The 20143-nt window shown below is 45.3% G+C and overlaps 1 protein-coding gene across 1 annotated transcript in view; it reads left to right on the top strand.

Moving 5' to 3' along the window:
• Positions 1-20143, top strand: part of sugt1 (SGT1 homolog, MIS12 kinetochore complex assembly cochaperone) — a 258577-nt gene that overhangs the window by 46227 nt on the left and 192207 nt on the right. Inside the window, exons 4-5 of the mRNA XM_085998646.1 lie at positions 6501-6570; positions 13574-13644. Of these exons, the coding sequence (XP_085854772.1) occupies positions 6501-6570; positions 13574-13644 (141 nt within the window). The remainder of the gene's footprint in view (positions 1-6500; positions 6571-13573; positions 13645-20143) is intronic.

The following is a 20143-nucleotide window of genomic DNA, read 5'->3' on the forward strand; positions in this document are numbered from 1 at the left end:
CGTCGGGCGGCTTTTCAGGCAGCCGGGGGCCGAAAATCGCCGAAAAAGCGGGTTGCGACCCCCCCCCCCCGCCTGATGCCCCGCCCGACTTTCGGACTGCTGTTTCTCCACGACCCGATTCAGTCCCGCCCGCCGCTGGCGGAACTGGCCGTCGGAACACTAATTACCACTTATTATTTCCATGTTTAAGCTGATTTTCAGGGGCCGTTGCGATTTTGTGGGGTTCCCCACGCTAAACATGCCTGCGGGGAACCCCGCTGATGAAACCTGGTGTGAAGCTTGCCGGCTTGCTTGCTCTCAGCTGCAGGTCATTCGGGAAAGCTGCGATTTAAAGGGACAGCATTTGTTTGGTGAAGGACCTTGTTGCTGCAGGCTTGGGGCTACTTCTTCAAGGCTTAGGCACAGCTGTGGAAGGTTAGAGCCTCACACACTTCTCCAATGCAATCTCCTGGGAAGCCCCTCTCGCCACCCTCACTCAGCGCTTCCTCAGCGGAGGCATCTACGAGAAGCATGGGACGCCTTTTTTTCCTTCTTGCCATTAGAGGATAGGCGGCAGCAGCAGAACCAGGAACAGCAGGATGAGCACCAGGCTGCTGCTGACTCACCTGAAGCTGCACAGGCCAGAAGGGGCCAGCACTTGGAAGTGGCTTGAGAGCACCTTGCTGCGCTTTAGGGGGCCATGGGGACCCGTTTCTGCACTGGCAGTCCTACTCAGAAGGACTTCCATGAAGGTCTGGTTTCTCTGTTCAATAGATGGCCAACGCTGCTCAAGAGATGTCATTCTCTTATGAGCACTCACCATGTTTTCCTTACCCTGGCGAGTTATCTCCTCCATGGAGGTTGCCATCCTTTCCATGGTGATGCGTTCATGTGCCAATGACTCCACAAAGGCTCTGCTCATGGTCGCTATGGACTCCTCCATTCGCTCCACACTCGCAGTGACCCTGAAGACAAAACCTGCCAGACTACTGCATCTGTGCATGGAGATCCATCACCTCTTCTCTTGCGGATGGACCCAGAGGCAGAGGGTCGACATGCAGCGCAGCTGAGCTGAGCTGGCAGAGTCCTGCGCACTCCGACGAGGACTCTCCACTGCTGTCCCTGTCTCCAGAATCTGCTGAGGCTCACTTGTGAGCTGTGAAGCACCAGGTGACAACACTACTCTATGTCCCGAAGGTCCCCCCGAGGTGTGAGTGTCTGCGCTGGTGCTGGGTGCGCTTACTTCTGCTGACGCTGCGCCCTCAGAGGTTGGAGCTTCCTCTGAGGAGTCTGGCTGCACAGCCTCTTCCTCCTCCACAGTGGGGACGGGGGCTCTGGATGGTCTCGTGGGGGAGTAGAGGAAGGAGTTAGAGATTTGATGCCAAGGTTACATGCACATTCGAGTTGACATCTGCTGACACCTGCATCCATGCAGCCTTGGTCTCAGTGGGAGGCCTCTTCCTGCCTGACCTAGGGAAGAGGACCTCCCTGTGGGCCCTAACCCCATCCAATAATGCCTGCAGTGAAGCTTCGTTGAATGTGGAGGCAGCTCGGGGTCTGGCACTGGCCACAACTGCTGCAGGCTCCTCTGCCATCCTGTATGGTTCGTTTGGAAGCCTTCAGAGAATGCAATGCTTGCTGTGGACCTTGAAAGCACCACGAATAATGACCTCATACTGTGGGGCTTTCTGACTAGAAATAGACAATAACAAGGCTGCCCACATGCTGGAAATCAATTGGCCACTTGAGGGGAAATTGCGTGCAGCTGGCTGACATTTTTTTGTGTGTCAGAACCCCACATTCGGGGGAATCCGTACATTTCCCACACAAGCCACAAAATCAGGCCCATAGAGTACAAAAACAAGAAAGTTATGCTAAACCTTTGTCAATCACTATTTAAACCTCAGCTAGAGTATGATGTTCAATTCTAGTTGCCACACTTTAGGAAGGATGTCAAGGCCTTGGAGAGTGTGTAGCGGAGATTTACTAGAATGATACCAGGGATGAGGGACTTCAGTTGTATGGAGAGACTAGAGAAGGTGGGATTGTTATTCTTAGAGCAGAGAAGGTTAAAGGGAGATTCAACAGAAGTGTTCAAAATTATGAGGGGTTTTGATAGTGGGCTGGGAGAAACTGCTTCCACTGGAAGGGGATTGGTAAACAGAAGACACAGATGTAAGTTAATTGCTAGCAAAAAAAAAAAGATGAGCTATTGTTTTATGCAGCGAGTTGTTATGATCTGGAATTAGATTTGGTGGAAGTAGATTTAATAACTTTTAAAAGAGAATTGGATATATAAGTAAAGGAAAAATTTGCAAGGCAAGGCGAAGGGCAGCACGGTGGCATAGTGGTTAGCACTGTTGCCTCACAGCGCCAGAGACCCGGGTTCGAATCCGGCCTCAGGTGACTGTCTGTGTGGAGTTTGCACATTCTCCCCGTGTTTGCGTGGGTTTCCTCCGGGTGCTCCGGTTTCCTCCCACAGTCCAAAAATGTGCGGGTTAGGTTGATTGGCTATGATAAATTGACCCTTAGTGTTAGGGGGATTAAATACGTGGGGTTACGGGGATAGGGTGGGATATGTGTTGGTGTAGAGGTTACGGGGATCGGGTGGGATATGTGTCGGTGCAGGCTCGATGGGCCGAAATGGCCTCTATCTGCACTGTGGGGATTCTGTGATTCTGTGAAAAGTGCAGGTGAGTGGGACTAATTGGACAATTCTTCAAAGAGCCGTCACAGACCTGATGTGCCGAATGGTCTCCTGTGCTCTATGATTATATGAAAAACAAAATATGGTGCGTTTTGTTGCCTCCTTTGATTCTTTTCTAATGTGGCAACTGATATCCTGATTATTTCAGGAGTGGAGATATTATTTGACTAGCTAACAAACAATATTTTTTTTTTAGTGTCTAGCAATCCAAAATAAGACAAGATAGTTTCTTATTTCTCCTAACAATAGTCTGATAAGTTCATTAAAGCATACCATTTTGAAAACCTGGATAGGGGAGGAGACACAAATTTCTCTATAACCTCAAAGTAGAGACTCTCACTTATTATCTAAAAGCACATTAGTTAACAGTTGTGTGACTTGTGGTCGATGCTCTAATTTAAGAATATTACAAGAAGATTCTTATGGCGATGCATGTGCTTTAGATGGAAAGCACTTTAGTTTTTTTGGGCTTGAATGTGTACCTTTTTTAGCATTTGTATTATGAGAGTTCTTTCATATAAATTAATTAAGGTATTAAATTTGCTATGTATTTTGTATAGTGCTTATTTGAGCATCATCATTCTGTTGTGCCTCTAGGTCAAGGGTAGGCAATTATTTGGGCTGGAGGGCCACTTAACAAGTTTCAGTGAGCTGTTGAGGGCCGCACATAAAATGAAATGTGTTAACAGCTGCCATTAAAATTTGTTATGGCATTTATTGTATAAGGAACCCTTCATGTCATTTCCACACTTAATAAAAATGACACTTACTAACATGTTAACAAACATGATACAGGTTTACCCAAAACTTATCTTAGCCATTGATATTGTTATGCCATAATTAAAACTGTAAAACTGGTTACTCAACAACTGCTGTACAATTTTGTAAAAGGAAGAAAAACTTTAAACAGTTTCAAACTTTCAGAAGTTATTTTAACAATTATAGCTAAAACAAATCATATACTAACAATCAAACATCTGCTATAAAATATTTTAAATTTTATTTTCAAAAATAAATTTTGTCCTGATTTTTTTTTAGTGTGTATAAAAGCGATTGCACAACAGCTCAAAATATAGTCTTACACTTGCATATTGAAATTTTGGTTAAAGAAAAACAAAGAAACTCACTCAATGGCAACACTAACGTAGTCACATAAAATTCAACGAACCCCAGTGAGACCCAAATCGCTAAACACTCGAGTTTATAAATTATTGCACACACAAAGTATTGAAGTGCTACTAAAGAGATGCCAGAGATCAAATTTTGCACCCCCTTCTCTCGAGGGTATTGGGATCCAGTTCTGTTGCCCTCCGATACATTACCCAAGTGGCTATTCTTTGCGAGGGTTGACTGGAATCACTGCTGAGCCAATTCCTGTATGTATATACCACACACAACGTGCACCTCATCGCAATTGAAAGCGAGTGCCCCAGCTAATTTTCCCCTGGCCAAGGGTACAGGGACTGACTGTCGTAGTTCCCAACCCCCAACAATGCTGCTCTTTTCCACTGGCAAGTCTCTTTCTTTCCATCCCCTTCCCCACCCCCCCACTCCAAGGCCACGTGCAAATTACTGGAGTAGACGGTGCCAGTCTGGTTCTGCTTGCCACACCGCGAGGAGTCGAGCAGCTGTTGGCTGCTGCTTCCAAGAAGACCGGAACCCTGAGGCTGCTGACACCAATGCTCTTCCACCCCCACCCAGTCCAGACTATTCCTGGCGAAAATAGCAAAGAACCAGGTCGCCGTCAATCTCCGCCAACTCCAGCTGAGACTCTTCACTAATTTTAAAACTTTGGACCGGTCTCTCCGTGCGCTTGGATCTCTCACTCCTGGTTGTCCTCCCTAGAAAAGATTGAAATCTGCCGATCCCAGGAGGAGCCAGACCCTGGTCAAAGGGGCAGATCATGCAAAGATTTATTGAAACAGCTGGGCCCCATGGCTCTGAAAATCATGGTGCCAGCATGAATAAAGGGAGACACAGTGATTTTCCCGCCCGGCCTTCGGGTTTCAATGTCTGATAATCAAAAAAAAACTTACCACAGTAATCTCCTCAAGCAGTGAACTCGCCCAACATGTGTTGCAAATGGAGTCCAACGGTGCGCAGCCACAGTCTGAGTCTGAGACCATTCCAGTAGTCTCAAATACACGGGGGACTTCTGATGGCAAAACCAACTCTTGTCGTGCGAGACTACTAACTCGCGGACCCCATTCCAGATGCACGTGAGCCAGCAGAAGCCAATCACAGGAGACGTGGCAAAGATGAAGACAGCAAAAGCAAAAATCATTAGTTTTTGCTGTTGAGTTCGGGAATCAGTTGGCGGGGTGGATCAAATCCATTGGTGGGCCATATTTTGCCACTGCGCTAGGTAGTGCCTCAATAGGAATTGCCCATTGGAAAGCCAGCTTTTACACAGTCATGCCTGCAGTTTTGCACTTCTACTTCATGGACCTTCATTAGCTCCCGAAGCTATGCCTATGCTAACTGCATCGTTACTCATGTGGCCTCACAGTTCAAGGACACTGCCAACATTCCTAACTTTCCTCTTGGATAATAGTGAATTTGGAACAACTACTCACCATTTTCTTTTCTCCTTGCTTTATTTTCCTTATTTCTAGGTGCAAATTAATAATTAATTGAACTTTTCTGAGTGTATTTCTCTCTCGGCTCTATTCTGCTGGCTGTTCCCACCACCACCCCACAGGACCTGGTATTCTTCCTCAGCCTCTGCTAAAATGCTTATCTTGCCATGGTTTACTTTGTATAAACTTGTCTGACTGTTTCTGGTTCGAGTCTTGCATAGTCTGGCAAGTTTGTCTGAGACTAATTCTCCAGGCTGTTCCTGCCGCTCATCCTCCACTAATATGCAAGGGATGGGCAATTAATGCTGGTCTTGCCAGCGACGCCCACATCCCATAAACAAAAAAAAAACTCGGTCGGACCCAAAGTTTTCCCTTCAGGACCTCCTGCACGCTCTGAGTAGGTGCCTGAATGGTTATCGTCTGGATATTCTGTTCGGCCAGATGATGTGGCTTTTCTGTTTGTTGGTTTTGTCCGCTGCTTGGTGCTGATGAGGTTCTTTATTAGCCTGTGAGCTCTTACAGCTGCTTCTCCTTTGCCAGTCTTTCGGGTTTGCAGTTGGCATTTGGTAGCTTAATAAACATACAATTTCCAACATGCACTGTTTTTGGTGGGGTGGTGGCATGTCTCCTGCCTAATTTTTTGTGGGCAATGCCACACTAGATTCAGTAATTCTACCCAGTAAAATCTTCCCAGTAAAATCTGATTGTATTAAAGCCAGGAGGAAGTGCTTTGGTGATATGTCAGGGTAATTACAGTGCAGTCCATCCTTTGCTTCTTGAGAGGTACCGTGTATTTGGATTGTTTAGTAACCTAGAATAATTATTTAAAAATGATAATGTTCCTGCTAATCTCTTTGAAGTCTTTGGTCAGTCTGGTTAATAGCAAGATTGTGCTGCACATTGGGCAACATTTGATTGCTTTTGATGTCGCAGTGCACCTACCTCACATTTTAAAATACCAAGTAGATATATTAAGGACTATTAAGACAAATTCTTAAAATACAGGGATTTTAAAAGGGCTGTTGCCGAACAAAATAAATAGGAGACATACAAAGGCAGTACTTTAAATAGAGCACAATCTTTCAACTAAGTGCCACCTCTTATCCCCAGTATCTAAATTGCATATTAGTAAAATTGCTCTTTGAATAAATGGGCTGGGTTACTAGGTGAAGTAAGATCCTAAAATAGAAAGAATGCTTTTAACTTGATTAAAAATTGCCCATCTTGTTTTATAGAGGTTGTCGATGATGCCAGCAAAGCCCTCGAGTTGAAACCAAACTGTGCTTTAACATATCTACGAAAAGGGTGAGTATGTTTTTGCGTGCGCGTGCGTGAAATTTACTTATATCACCGTCTGACGGCTTAATGTTCAGGTGCAGTAAGCCAATAACATATGAACTGTGCGGTGATTTAAAACTATATTGGCCCAGAACTTGGTGTCGGGGGCTTGCCGCGCGTGCAAGCCCCCGATGTGCACTTACCCGGCGCGCCGACATCTGAAACCTGGCCCGCAGTGGATTTCATGTCAGTGGCCTGGTTCTGATGTCGGCGCGCTGTGCTAACCTGACCCAGCGGCGTAGTTAGTGCGATGTGCCGGCTGGGATCAGGTGAGCACTGTTCAGCCAATCAGGGGAGGGGAAACTTCATTCATAAGTTTGAGAGCAAGAACTGTCAAACTCATGAAAAGTACTGCACCCCAAAACACTACTTAAACTTTAAATAAAATTTTAAAAAACATCCCAATAATTAAATTAACTATGAATAACTTTAAAAAACTATTTTAAACAATTAATAAAATTTTTGAAAAAAATAATTTTTTAGTAAATCAGGTCTAAAACTACACTTACCTTACTGTAACGTCCTTAAAAACAATAAAGCTGTGGAAAAAATGTAATAATTTTAAGTTAAAGACCACTTACCTTCAAGAATGAAGTCCTTGCGTCTCCTTTTTACATTCGTAAAAAGGAGAGGCGCTTACACACGCGCAAACCTGTCAAAAAACAGGAATTCCATTGCGCACGTGCTGCCTGTCAATCCGTACGCGTTCCGCCTCTTAACCCCTTGGGTCAGAGGACAGGAAATGCCGGTTTTCCCCGCATGCGCTGTGCATGCTGAAAATCGGCAAATCCTCCGGGCCCACGCATGAGTACCCCGTCCGTACTCACGCGTTGGGACCCGAATTTCTGGCCCAATAAAGACAGTGGTCCTTGTATACTTGAGATTGACTTTCCCAAGTGCACATGAGATTTGAAAATCAGTAAATTTGCTCAGAGGAGGATGGGAGTGATTGTGAAGATTTGCTTGAGAAAGAAATTGCTGTTGCGAGTCGAGCATGTCAGTATGAATCTGAAGAATCATTAGAAACAAATGGGCAAAGAATGGAAAGTAGTGAGCTGAGCAAAAAGCTAAAGCTTGTTGGAAAAATACAAGGCATAGGAACTGTGCTGCAAGCACACTAATTACTATGTATCCAACATACTGTAATATTTTGTCTTGTTGCAATACTTCAAACATTTAGATAACTCTAACCATCTTTTATGTCTGATCTGAGGAGTAGAAAGGCAGATTCTTGTGGCATGGTGTCACTGCAACTATATGGTAGTTGTCAATTGGATACAGTAATGCCCAGACAGCATACTTTGAGATAGGTTCACTTCAAGGCTTGATTAATTGTGTGCCTTTAAATAGGTGTGGCCTTCCAATTTGATAGTCATCAAGCATTTAAAGCTTGCATGACAAGATAACGCCATTGTGACCACCACTCTTTCAAATGGTAACTTTTGTGTAGAGAGCATATGGAACAAGTTTGCAAAATTGGAAGAATACTGGGAAAAGATGAGAAAGAGACAAAATAACAACAGAAAATGCTGGAAAAACTCCAGCATTTTCTGTTGTTGTTTCGGATTTCCAGCATCTGCAGTATTTTGCTATCGTATGAGAAAGAGACAGTCGGGTCTCACTCTATTCACTAGATGGTGCATGAGAGAAAAAAAGGTACTGTGAATAATTCAAGGAGAACTATGAGGGTTCAAACCTTCCTTGCACCACGAGGCAATAAAGGAAGTTTCACGAGACCTTGGTTACCTATGACACACCACCAGGTAAATCTAACTAATCCACAAATCTTCAAAATGCCCCATTGCCATCCTCCCTCAGGAATGTAAACTGCTTAAGTGACTGTGTCTTCAAGAAATAGTTGTTGCCGTCTAACCTGACTTTTTGACTATTTTAGAGGCATTCTGTTGAGTCCTACTTGCCTTTGAAAGTGTACAGAGATGAGTAACCACAATTGTTCTAGGTAACAGGAGTTGGGAAAAGTTAAGAAAGTTAGCTGGAAATGTTAGTTAGAGGTACAAAAAGCCAATTGGAATATTTTTGTTTGCATCAAGGCTGCTAGCCTAATTTACACATTATCAGGGACGGCTATTGAAGTGAATAGCAGAAAGAGAGGAGGGGTTGAGGGTTAGTTATGTTGAGCAGTTGGGTGGTCTGTAGATCAATCAGAAAGGGCCAAATGTTCCTATTCCATTCATAACAATTCTCCAACAGCCAATTCGGTAAGACCGTGAGGGCCTAGAAAAGAAGTTCCTCTGCACCAGAAATGACATGGCGATAGCTTCTCTCATCCCCTTCATGATTACAGGATTGGTTGTGTGGGAAATGTTTGTTACATTTCCAAGCTTTGTGTCATCTGTAAATTTTAAAATCATGCCCCCTATATCCAAGTCCAGGTCATTAATCTATATCAAAAGGAGCAGTGCTCCTAATACTGACCCCTGGGGGATACTACTGTATAATTCTCTCCAGTCTGATAAAGAACCCCTTGCCACTGCTCTCTGCTTTCTGTCTCTTAGCTTATTCGTATCCATGCTGCCATTGCCTCTTTAATCCCATGGGCTTCAAATTTGCTAACAAGTCTATTATATGTGGCATTTTATCAAATGCCTTCTGAAAGTCCATATACACAACAACGACTGGACTACCTTCATCAACCCTCTGTTATTTCAGTGAAGAACTCAATCAAGTTAGTCAGACATGATTTACCTTTAACAAGTCCATGTTGGCTGTTATTTATTAACCCTTGTTCTTCAAAGTGACATTTAATGTTGTCCCTGATTATGGTCTCTAGAAATTACCCCACCATCAATGTTAGGCTGACTTATCTGGTTTATCTCTCCCCTTTTTTAAACAGTGGTGTGATATTTACACCCCTCTAGTTCTTTGGCACCACTACTATACCCAAGGAGGATTGAAAGATTGTGCCTAAAGCCTCTGCTATTTCCACCCTTAGTTCCCTCAGCAACCTAGGATACATCCCATCTGGACCGGATTACATTTCTACAATGTCTATTGGGAAGTCCTAGCTAATGCAATCACAGAAACTGGTCTTCCATGAATGCCTGATTCCAGACAGCTCTTTGTATAGGTGTACTAATGCTAGATCATATCACTAGCATGTAGCTTGAATGTTTCACCCTCCCAACAGTTCAAGTGTGCACACTCAGTGCAACATACAGATCTTAACTTTGCTGGCTGCTGTCCTCTGTGACGCCAGATACAAGAACTTTTTTAGGCAACTGCAACTAATTTTCCTCATGCTGTCATCCTGGAACAGCTTTGTTCAGATATTTTAATTGAGGACTTCTCAAGTTTTGGTCCTTTGTGGGCTGCTTTAGTGTGTACTGCTGAGCATTGGGAGCCAATATAAGCTTTATATCCATGTTCTCATTAGTTTTAAGTTATTGATGCTAACAGATTTTGGTATACCTGCTAGGATTTATCCACCAATGAGACAATTGTACCAAAACAACCTCATCCAAACCTCCAAGCCCTCAAGATTCTAACCAGGAAAACCAGCTACAGTAATAATAAGTATAAACTCAAATAAGATCGCGTTGCTTGGACTTCAAGGGCTGTAGTTTGGAGACCCCTTTACGAAGACATTCATCTTATGAGCATTTAAGCAGGTCGTGGCTTCAAGTAGCTGCCCCATATCTCGCTATGATGATTGACACTGCCTTCATCGGATGAACTGCCCAACCTAGAAAGCATGTTCTCAAGTAATGTTGGGTTCAGCTGCAATTTGCCAGGGATAAAGTCTAATTGGAGAAAAGGACTCCACATTTTGAGGTAATTAATGTTGGAATTACTTGAAGGTAGATATTCTGACAACTCTTACTGCTGCTGAAGTTTTGCTGCAGAAGGCAGGATTGTTACAGTTGCTGTAATTGATCTTTGTTTTGCCTGTAAAAATGTTCTTCAAACTGACCACCAATTGGTCTGGCAATTTCTTACAGGTGGGGCATTCTGGAGGGTGAACCAAATGTAGGGTGACCATATTTTCTAAACCTTATCCAGGGACACACCGGGTGGGAGTACAGCAAAGTAGCCAGGATGGAAAATATAGGTTGCGCAGCACAGCGATGCAACAGTTGCACATGTACATTACAAATACAAAACCAATGTGCATATAATTACCTCGGATGTGATGTCACACTATTGAAGCATATTCAGACACAGTTTATAAATAATACAATAACCCTGTTCAGGCTGGTTGTCAAAGCAGCAATTATGCTTTTTTAACAACGCCATTTTCATTTTACACCGAGTCGCCAATCTTGCGTGTTCTACGTCATACAGCATAGCGTCATAGCTATGTCAACTCTTCTCTTAGGTAGTCCCTCGAAACCGAGGATGACTTGCTTCCACACTAAAAAATGAGTTCTCAGGTGACTGATGAGTCCAATGCTGGACCTATAGTCTCTGTCACAGCTAGGGCAGATGGTGGTTGGTGGGGTGCTTGGGTTGACGTGCGCTCCTTCTGCTGTTTGCACTTGGCTTCCGCTTGCTCTTGGTGAAGAGACTCGAGGTGTTCGGCACCTTCCTGGATGCTTATCCTCCTCCACTTTGTGCAGTCTTGGGCCAGGGTTTCCCAGGTGTCGATGGGGAAGTTGCACTTTTTCAAGGAGGTTTTGAGGGTGTCCTTGAAGCGTTTCCTCTGCCCACCTGGGGCTCTCTTGCCGTGTCGGAACTCCGAGTAGAGCGCTTGTTTTGGGAGTCTCGTATTGTGCATGCGGGCGATGTGGCCCGTCCATCGGAGCTAATCGAGCGTGATCAAAGCTTCAATGCTGGGGATGTTGGCCTGAGCGAGAACACTGACGTTGGTGCACCTATCCGGCCAATGGATTTGTAGGATCTTGCGGAGGCAGCGTTGATGGTACCTCTCCAGTGCTTTGAGGTACCTGCTGTACTTGGTCCATGTCTCTGAAGCATACAGGAGGGCGGGTATCACTACTGATCTGTAGACCATGAGCTTGTTGCTGGGTTTGAGGTCCTGGTCTTCAAACACACTCTTCCTCAGGCGACTGAAAGCTACACTGGCACACTGAAGGCGGTGTTCGACTTCGTCATCGACGTCTGCCCTTGAGGTATGGAAAGTGGTCCACGTTGTTCAAGGCCTCGTCATGGATTTTGATAATCGGGGAGCAGTACTGTGTGGCAGGGGCAGGTTGGTAGAGGACTTTTATCTTGCGGATGTTTAGTGTAAGGTCCATTCTCTCGTACGCTTCGCTGAAGGTGTTGACGATGGTTTGGAGTTCGACCTCCGTGTGCGCAGACGCAAGCGTCGTCTGCTTACTGTAATTTGTTGACAGAGGATGGGACGACGTTGCATCTGGATTGGAGGCGATGGAGGTTGAACAGGTTCCCGTTTGTTCTGTAGATTCGCCCCACTCCAGCGGGGAGCTTACTGAGGGTGAGATGGAGCATTGCAGCCAGGAAGATCGAGAAGAGCATTGGTGCGATGACACAGCCTTGCTTGACCCCAGTCCGCACGTGAATTGAGTCTGTGGTGGATCCGTTGGTCAGGATCACCGGCTTGCGTGTCGTCGTAAAGCAGGCGGAGGATGGTGACACACTTTTGAGGGCAGCCGAATTTGAGGAGGATACTCCATAATCCCTCACGATTGATGGTGTCGAAGGCCTTTGTGAGGTCAAAGGCCATGTACAGTGGTTGGTGCTATTCCCTGCATTTCTGTTGTAATTGACACGCAGTAAAGATCATGTCCATTGTGCCCCTTAGTGGGCGGAATCCGCATTTCAACTCTGGGAGGAGCTCTTCAACCACTAGGAGAAGGCGATTGAGGAGGAACTGCAATAGTGCTGTAGCATCTATACTTGCCCCCAAATACCCTAACTTTTAATTTCTCAATTTTAAATCTGTTCCAATCAGACTGAGATTTTCCATATAAGTTGTGAAAGAGCCTCTGTCTAAGCAGGTTTCAGAAATTCTTCCCGGTGGGAGAATTTAGAGCTTTTCATTTATATTAAAAAAAAAGCATGATTTGATGTGATCTTTGCATCATGCTGCTCTGAGGTAAAGTAAATCCACTCACACACCAGCTCTCACTACGCCCTCGGCTTCTCCTCCAATTCTCCCCCCCCCCCCCCCCCCGTTTATGTTAAAGGATCCACCCTCCCGCTAGTCACTATTGGCCTTATAGGATGAAACCTCACCCACGTGTCCCATCTACGCCGCCAGTAGCAGCCAAACCCAGGAGGGCATCGTCCTGACAAACAAATGTATTGGTATAGAAGATCTGAGGCGTGACACAAAATTGATATTTCAACCGTCCAATGAATATGGCTGCATTCAGAAATGAGCTTTCTAAACCGGAAACTCTTCCGGGGAAATTATTTGCCTGGGGAGACACTACCTCATCTGGGGAGTGCCCCCGCAAAATGGAGATGTATGCTCAGCCTAATCAAATGCATCTCCAATCACAGCCTCCTTTTTAAAAGCTAGTCCCTTGGAAAGGCCCATTCAGCTACACCGTGTTTCTTCCTTTGTAATAGATATCTCTCTCTTTCAAGTGCTTTCAGTAATACCAGTCATTTATGTAACACATTATTGCATAACAGCTTTAACCAATTTATTATATTTCTAACACTGCTGTGAATAGATAACTAACGTCAAGTGGAAAGGAAGATATCCGTTGAAAACGTTTTGATTATTTGAGTTTTTTTTTCCAGAATTGGCAACTTGAGTACTGTAATAGTTTATAATCTCTCTACTGTATTTAGCTAATGTTTTATTCTTTCAAGTTTCCTGGCACATAAATACTACATTTAACAGCATTTTGCCACTTTTTTCCCCACAAAAAATGTTTATAGTTACACAAGAAGTATGTATTTCTAAACTATGCATTTGTTTTGGAATAATTGACTATTAAAACAGTAAAGTTTCAGCAATGGATAGTTAGTTGAAGCATATGTTTTTCTTTAAAAATTGCCTATTCTCTTCATTTAGAATTGCAGAGTATCACTTAAAAATGTATCAATCATCAATGGAGTCTTTTACAAGAGGACAGGAGCTAGATGGTAGGTGTTTTGAATTCTTAACATTCTTAAACTATAAATTTTTTTGATGCTTTTTAACTTTGGGATATTTCAGTAATTAGTGCTTCATTGTTGTATTTGATTCGATTGAAAGTAACTGGATCCTTGCATATTAAATACTCTTAAATCGTTTATCCTTTACACATTCTTCTTTCATGAGGCCATGATGGACTCATACCTTGATTTATATTTGGCCAATAGAAGGCATGCCTGTGATGCCAGTTAATTCGCATTAAACTATTAGTTTGATCCATCTAACCCCAATTAATGTGTTTGATCTTAGCTCAGGTACAGTGTGGCTGTTACAATTGCCTTACAGAAAAGTTAACCAAGGTTCCTACTTCTCATCACTATCCAGTAGTGTCTACTAGAAGTGTACATATGTTTGGGGATGTGTAGTGAGGATAGAATTGCGCTTGCCTGTGGTGGCCCAGTGGTCAAATAACTTGCAACTATTTAGGCTTATACATGAAGAAAGGTCACTTGGGTGGGGAAATGCATCCCACAAAAATCTGGCTTCTGGAATGGGGTGGTGATGAAAACAAATAGGGGGAGAAATTGGGTGAGTAGCGCCACTTGTTAGCGCCTAAAGAGGCAGGCAGTGGCTGTAGCGCCACTGGCTGCGCCTCCCGTGATATTGAGTTGGGGCGATAATGGTGGCGTTAGCCTTTTGCGCTGCGCCGCCACCGATGACGTCATCGGTGTGCGCAGCGCCCCATTCACGATATTTGGTTGCGAACGCCGCAGTTGCGCCGTTCGCTACCCGCGCCCGGTTCATGGGGCCTTACTCAAATCAAATCAAATCAAATCAACTTTTATTGTCATTGTTAGTGCACAAGTGCAGTACAACGAAATGTAGGCTTGCGGCTCCCGAGAGTGTACAATTTGGATTAGGACACTTAAACATTCAACATACATTTATACATTTGGCTTGCAGTATATTAGCATAAATATGAACATAATAAAGTGCATTGGCAGATGTGCAGGCTTTAGTGTTTATTTGTGGAGTTCAGTAGGATGACAGCCCTGGGAAAGAAGCTGTTCCTAAATCTGGTCGTACGGGTGCGAATGCATCTGTAGCGTCTTCCAGATGGTAGGAGAGCGAACAGACTGTGGCTGGGGTGGGTAGGGTCTTTCATGATGGACCGTGCCCTCTGTAGGCAGCGTTTCTGATATATATGCTCTATGGTCGGTAGCCGGGTGCTGGTAATGCGTTGGGCAGTTTTGACTACCCGCTGCAGGGCTTTCCGGTCATGGGAGCTACAGCTGCCATACCATACTGTGATACAGTTACTGTGCCGGCAACGGCGCAAGTTAAGGTGGAGGTGCGGGGCGGCCGCCTTTTTCGGCGGCCGCCTGCCAGCACCTCCGTCCCCGGCCTCCTGACCGCCCCCCACCACCACCCCCCCCCCCCCCCCCCCCGCGGCATTGCCGGCTGTTTCCCGAGAGCCCGGCACTTCTCGGTGCCGGGCTCTTTTGCCGGCATTCGCGATCGGGAATCGCGCTGTTGCAGGCCCCTCCCCCTTAACAATGGGAGGAAGGCCTGCAGTACCGCAGCGTGTGGCGCTGCGGCACGTTGCGCTGCGATATTCAGTTTCAGCGCCCTAAGAGGGACGCGGAGCGCCTCGAACCTCGCCCCGTCTCCCTCTAGGGGCAATGAAACTGAATATCGGACGATCGCTGAAGACTCGAACGCTGCGCTAAATCCTGCGCTCAGGCGAACTTGGTGCCAGTTTGGCGCCTCAACCCAATTTCTAGGCCATAGAAACAGAGGAAACAAATAGTTCCCCCCAAAAAAAAATATTTGAGGCCCCATTTAGCATCTTTTTCAAAAATAAATAAAAGACTTGTGTTTACATCCCTTCAATGTTTCGCTCCTCTCTATCTCTAGAACCTTCTCCAGCACTACAGCCAACTCCCCTACCCCAAACTATCCTTCTGACTCCGGCCTCTTGTTACCATCCTCCCTTTGCCCCCACTGTTGGCCTTTATCTGTCTAGACCCTAATGTCTGGAATTCCGTCTCCTAAGCCCCCCCGCTTCTCTAACTTTAGAAACAATGTACATCTTTTTAACTCGACTTTAAGTGAACTTTCTAATCGCGTGGTCTGTTTACAAAAGGGATGTTGTAGTGTATGTGCCTTTAAGAGCCCCATGTGTACTGTAATGCCGGTAATGGCCACTCGGCTATATAAGCCTGAGTATTGTGTTGTATCCGTTAGTTCCCCTCCAGACTTTGTTTAGTAAACACCTATCAAACCAACTCCTGTCTTCAGTGTCTCAACACACAGACACAACAGTGGCGACGAAGTGGAAACGGACTTAACTACAATTCGGCAGCACCTCAAGGACATCGATTCCTCTGGCGTCCAGAAGAATCAAGAAGTGAAAGAAGCTGTTGTTTCACCAGCTGGCCAAGCTGGTGGCAGGTACTGCGGTAATCCTTCCTGGGCGTCAGGCTGGGGCTCCAGCGGCTGGCTCTACAGCTGGGCCAAGCAGCGAAAGCGGAGGCAAGCAGTAACAGACGGGGAGGGAGCACTCGGGAGACGGCCGGCGCTGCAAGCAGGTCGGCGTTGAGACCTAGAGAGAGAGTCCGGTGGGAACGAGTCTCCAACTGTAAATAAATAAATAAAAAAGAACGGAAACAGCGTTGTCATCGGCAGCAGTGGCGGGAAAGTGCGGGAAGCGCCATATCTTTTCTGCAGAAAAGAAAGAAAAGCGCGGGAAGCGCCGTATCTTTTCTAAGATGCCTAGTTCTGGCAATATTGATGCTTTTGATAACGAGATAGAGGATTGGACCACACATGTGGAAAGAGTGGAGGTATATTGCACCGCAAATGGAATAGAAGATGAAAAAAAAGCTTCAGTACTTCTAAATCTAATAGGTGCAAAGACATACAAGCTGTTATGAAACTTAATCACTCCAGCCGAACCGATGGACAAGAATTTTAAGGAGATTGTTGATACCCTACACTGCCAATTCGAGGCAGGACTGGCAGATTCTCTGAGACAAATTCGTCTGCGGTCTCCTAAGTGAAGGAACACAAAAAGCTACTTTCTGAGAAATATTTAACACTGGACAAGGCTTTCAGTGCAAGAGGAGCTGCAGAGATACAGCAAAAGCCACAAGACTTCGGCACCCATGAAATGACACGGGGTTTCGAGAGATGTTATCGCTGCGGCAGATCCACCCATGACCAGAGGGACTGCTGGTTCAAGGACAAAGCATGCAGGCAATGCGGAAAGATGGGACACATTACACGTGTATGCCGATCTGGAAACAAAAAATCCACTAACAGGAAAAAAATCAATAAGGAAAAGCACAGAAAGGTACAAATGATGACGGACAGTAGCTCCGAAGACCAGAAGAGCGATAGCGACTCCGGGAACAAGAGACTAAGCTCTCTCAAATTACATAATGTAATTGCCAAAGAAGATTACCAGACCATTTGGGTTACCCTCACAATAGCCGGGTCCCCAGTTAAAATGGAGCTAGATACAGGATCAGCTCTGACCGTCATAAATCGACGGGATTACGAACGGCTATTTCCGCATATACCTTTAAAAGACACATCCATTATCTTGAAAACATATACGGGGCAGAAAGTATACCCCAAAGGAAAAATAAGGGTGCCTGTTGTATACAACGGCAAGGAAATGCAGAAGTTGTATTTATACGTTCTACAAGATGGTGGTCCACCGCTGTTGGGACATGAATGGATCAGGAAAATACGTTTAGACTGGCACTCCATTCAGGCACTGACGGTGACCAGTAAGGAAAAAAATGATGATGACGTCATACCTGAACGATTAAAAGACATCTTGGCCAACGCCAAAGAAGTGTTTCAAGAGAAACTAGGAACCTTGAAAGGCATCACCGCCTCAATAAAAGTGGAAGATGCAGCAATTCCCAAGTTTTTTAAGGCAAGACCGGTGCCATACGCAATTCGTCCAGCAGTCGAGGCAGAGCTGGAGAATTTGGAAAAGGCAGGCATATTATCTAAAATAGATTGGAGCGAGTGGGCAACACCCATCGTCCCAGTCATGAAGAAAGCATTGAATAATGATAAATCTGAAGAACAGAGAAAAATTCGCATCTGTGGAGACTTCAAGGTGACTGTAAACCCGGTCCTTCACACGGTACAGTATCCTCTTCCGAGGATAGAAGATATTTTCGCCTCACTATCCGGAGGGAAACGTTCCACCAAAATTGACTTGGCACAGGCATATCTACAGATGGAGGTTGAAGAGGCCTCTAAAAAAAAATATCTCACGATAAATACACAAAAAGGTCTGTACCAGTACAATCGACTGGTTTTCGGAGTAGCATCCGCTCCAGCTATCTGGCAAAGAGCTATGGAGCAAGTCCTCCAAGGGATTCCGGGGACTCAATGCTACTTAGACGACATCCTTGTAACAGGAGAAAACGACAACGAGCACCTTGCCAATTTGGAGCAGGTGCTCACTAGGCTGAGAGAACGGGGCCTACGAGCAAATCGGCCCAAGTGTGAATTTTTCCAAAATCAAATATCATATTGTGGCCACATAATTAATAAGGAAGGGTTGCATAAGTCACCTGAAAAAATTGAAGCGGTCATAAAAGCCCCAGCACCTGAAAATGTTTCACAATTAAGGTCGTTCCTGGGATTAATAAATTACAATCATAAATTTTTACCGAACTTATCAACTCTTCTACACCCTCTTAATGAACTGCTACAAACAGGAGTAATTTGGAAATGGAGCGAAGACTGTAAACATGCCTTCCATAAATGGAAAGACTTAATCACGTCCAAAGAAGTTTTGGCTCATTACAACCCATCACTGCCAATCAGACTGGCGTGCGATGCATCCCCTTACGGCATAGGAGCAGTATTATCGCATAAATTCCCTGATGGCTCGGAACGGCCGATAGCTTTTGCGTCACGCTCATTGAACTCAGCTGAGCGTAACTATGCCCAAATCGACAGGGAAGCACTCAGCCTGGGATGGGGAGTGAAGAAATTCAACCATTACCTACACGGACAAAAATTTACCTTGTTGACTGACCATCAACCCCTCATCTCCATATTCAACCCTAAAAAGGGTGTTCCCAATATGACAGCGCAAAGGCTACAGAGGTGGTCCCTTTTTCTAGGGGCACACCAATACAACATAGAATACAGATCAAAACAGCATGGGAATGCTGACGGTTTATCGCGCCTACCGTTGCCCATGGTAGAAGAGGCACCTACAGTAGACCCAGTGGAGATGTTCCACTCAACCATAGTGGAATGTCTACCAGTAACAAATTCTGCCATTGAAAAGGAAACGAGAAATGACCCGACTCTCGAGTCTACGATTTAACGGTGAAGGGATGGCCAGCACATGGCGAACCACTGTTGCCAGCATTCTCGCAAAGAAGAGAACAGCTGTCAGTGTGCCGAGGAACCTTGATGTGTGGATCCAGAGTGGTGATTCCACCCAAACTCCAGGATAAAGTGCTAAAGGAGCTTCACGAGGGGCATCTGGGTGGAGTGAAAATGAAGAACCTAGCCGGAGCATTTGTATGGTGGCCAGGTATCGATGGAGACATCGAAGAAATGATCAAGAGCTGCCTAGGATGCCAGAAGGTCCAAAACGCTCCACCCCAAGCCCCTCTACATCCATGGGAGTGGCCCTCATCTCCCTGGCAAAGGGTACACATCGACTTTGCTGGTCCATTTATGGACTCGATGTTCTTAATCGCGGTTGATGCACACTCCAAGTGGCCGGAGGTAATAAAGATGTCCTCCACCACCACGGAAAAAACCATCACAGTATTAAGGACCATATTTGCCAGGAATGGGCTGCCGGAACAGATCTGTTCTGATAATGGACCGCAATTTGTGTCCGAAGAATTCAGGAAGTTCTTAAAAAACAATGGGGTTAAGCACTACACGTCCGCCCCATACCATCCCGCCACCAATGGATTGGCTGAACGGTTTGTCCAGACCTTCAAGAAGGCCATAAAGGCCATGGGTAATGAAGACATAAAACTTCAGCACAAGGTGGATAACTTCTTGTTCGCATACAGGAATGCAACACATATGGTTACAAACCAAACTCCCGCCATGATGTTCTTCAATAGAAGCCTAAGATGCCGGCTGGATTTGATCAAGCCCAACATCAGAAGGGACGTGGAGAACCGGCAATTTCAAGGCTTGAATGAAAGGCCAACTAAAACCTTCCAGATATGTCAACAAGTTTTGGCCCGGGACTACCGTACCGAGAAATGGCAGCCTGGAACTATCTGAACACGACTCGGACCGCTGATGTATACCGTAGACATCGGCGAAAGCATAATAAGGCGCCATGCTGACCAAATCATAGTCATCCGAAAAGGGACAACCTACACCAGAACTCTATACGCCTAACGATGAAGTAGAGATACCCATATCTACCTCCGATCCAGTGATACTGGAACCCGATGAACCCGACACTGGCATTCAAGCCGAATCAGCCTT

The sequence above is a fragment of the Somniosus microcephalus genome, chromosome 10 (genome assembly GCF_052327205.1).
Source record: "Somniosus microcephalus isolate GS21.2 chromosome 10, FLI_Smic_1.0, whole genome shotgun sequence".
NCBI classification, from domain to species: domain Eukaryota; kingdom Metazoa; phylum Chordata; class Chondrichthyes; order Squaliformes; family Somniosidae; genus Somniosus; species Somniosus microcephalus.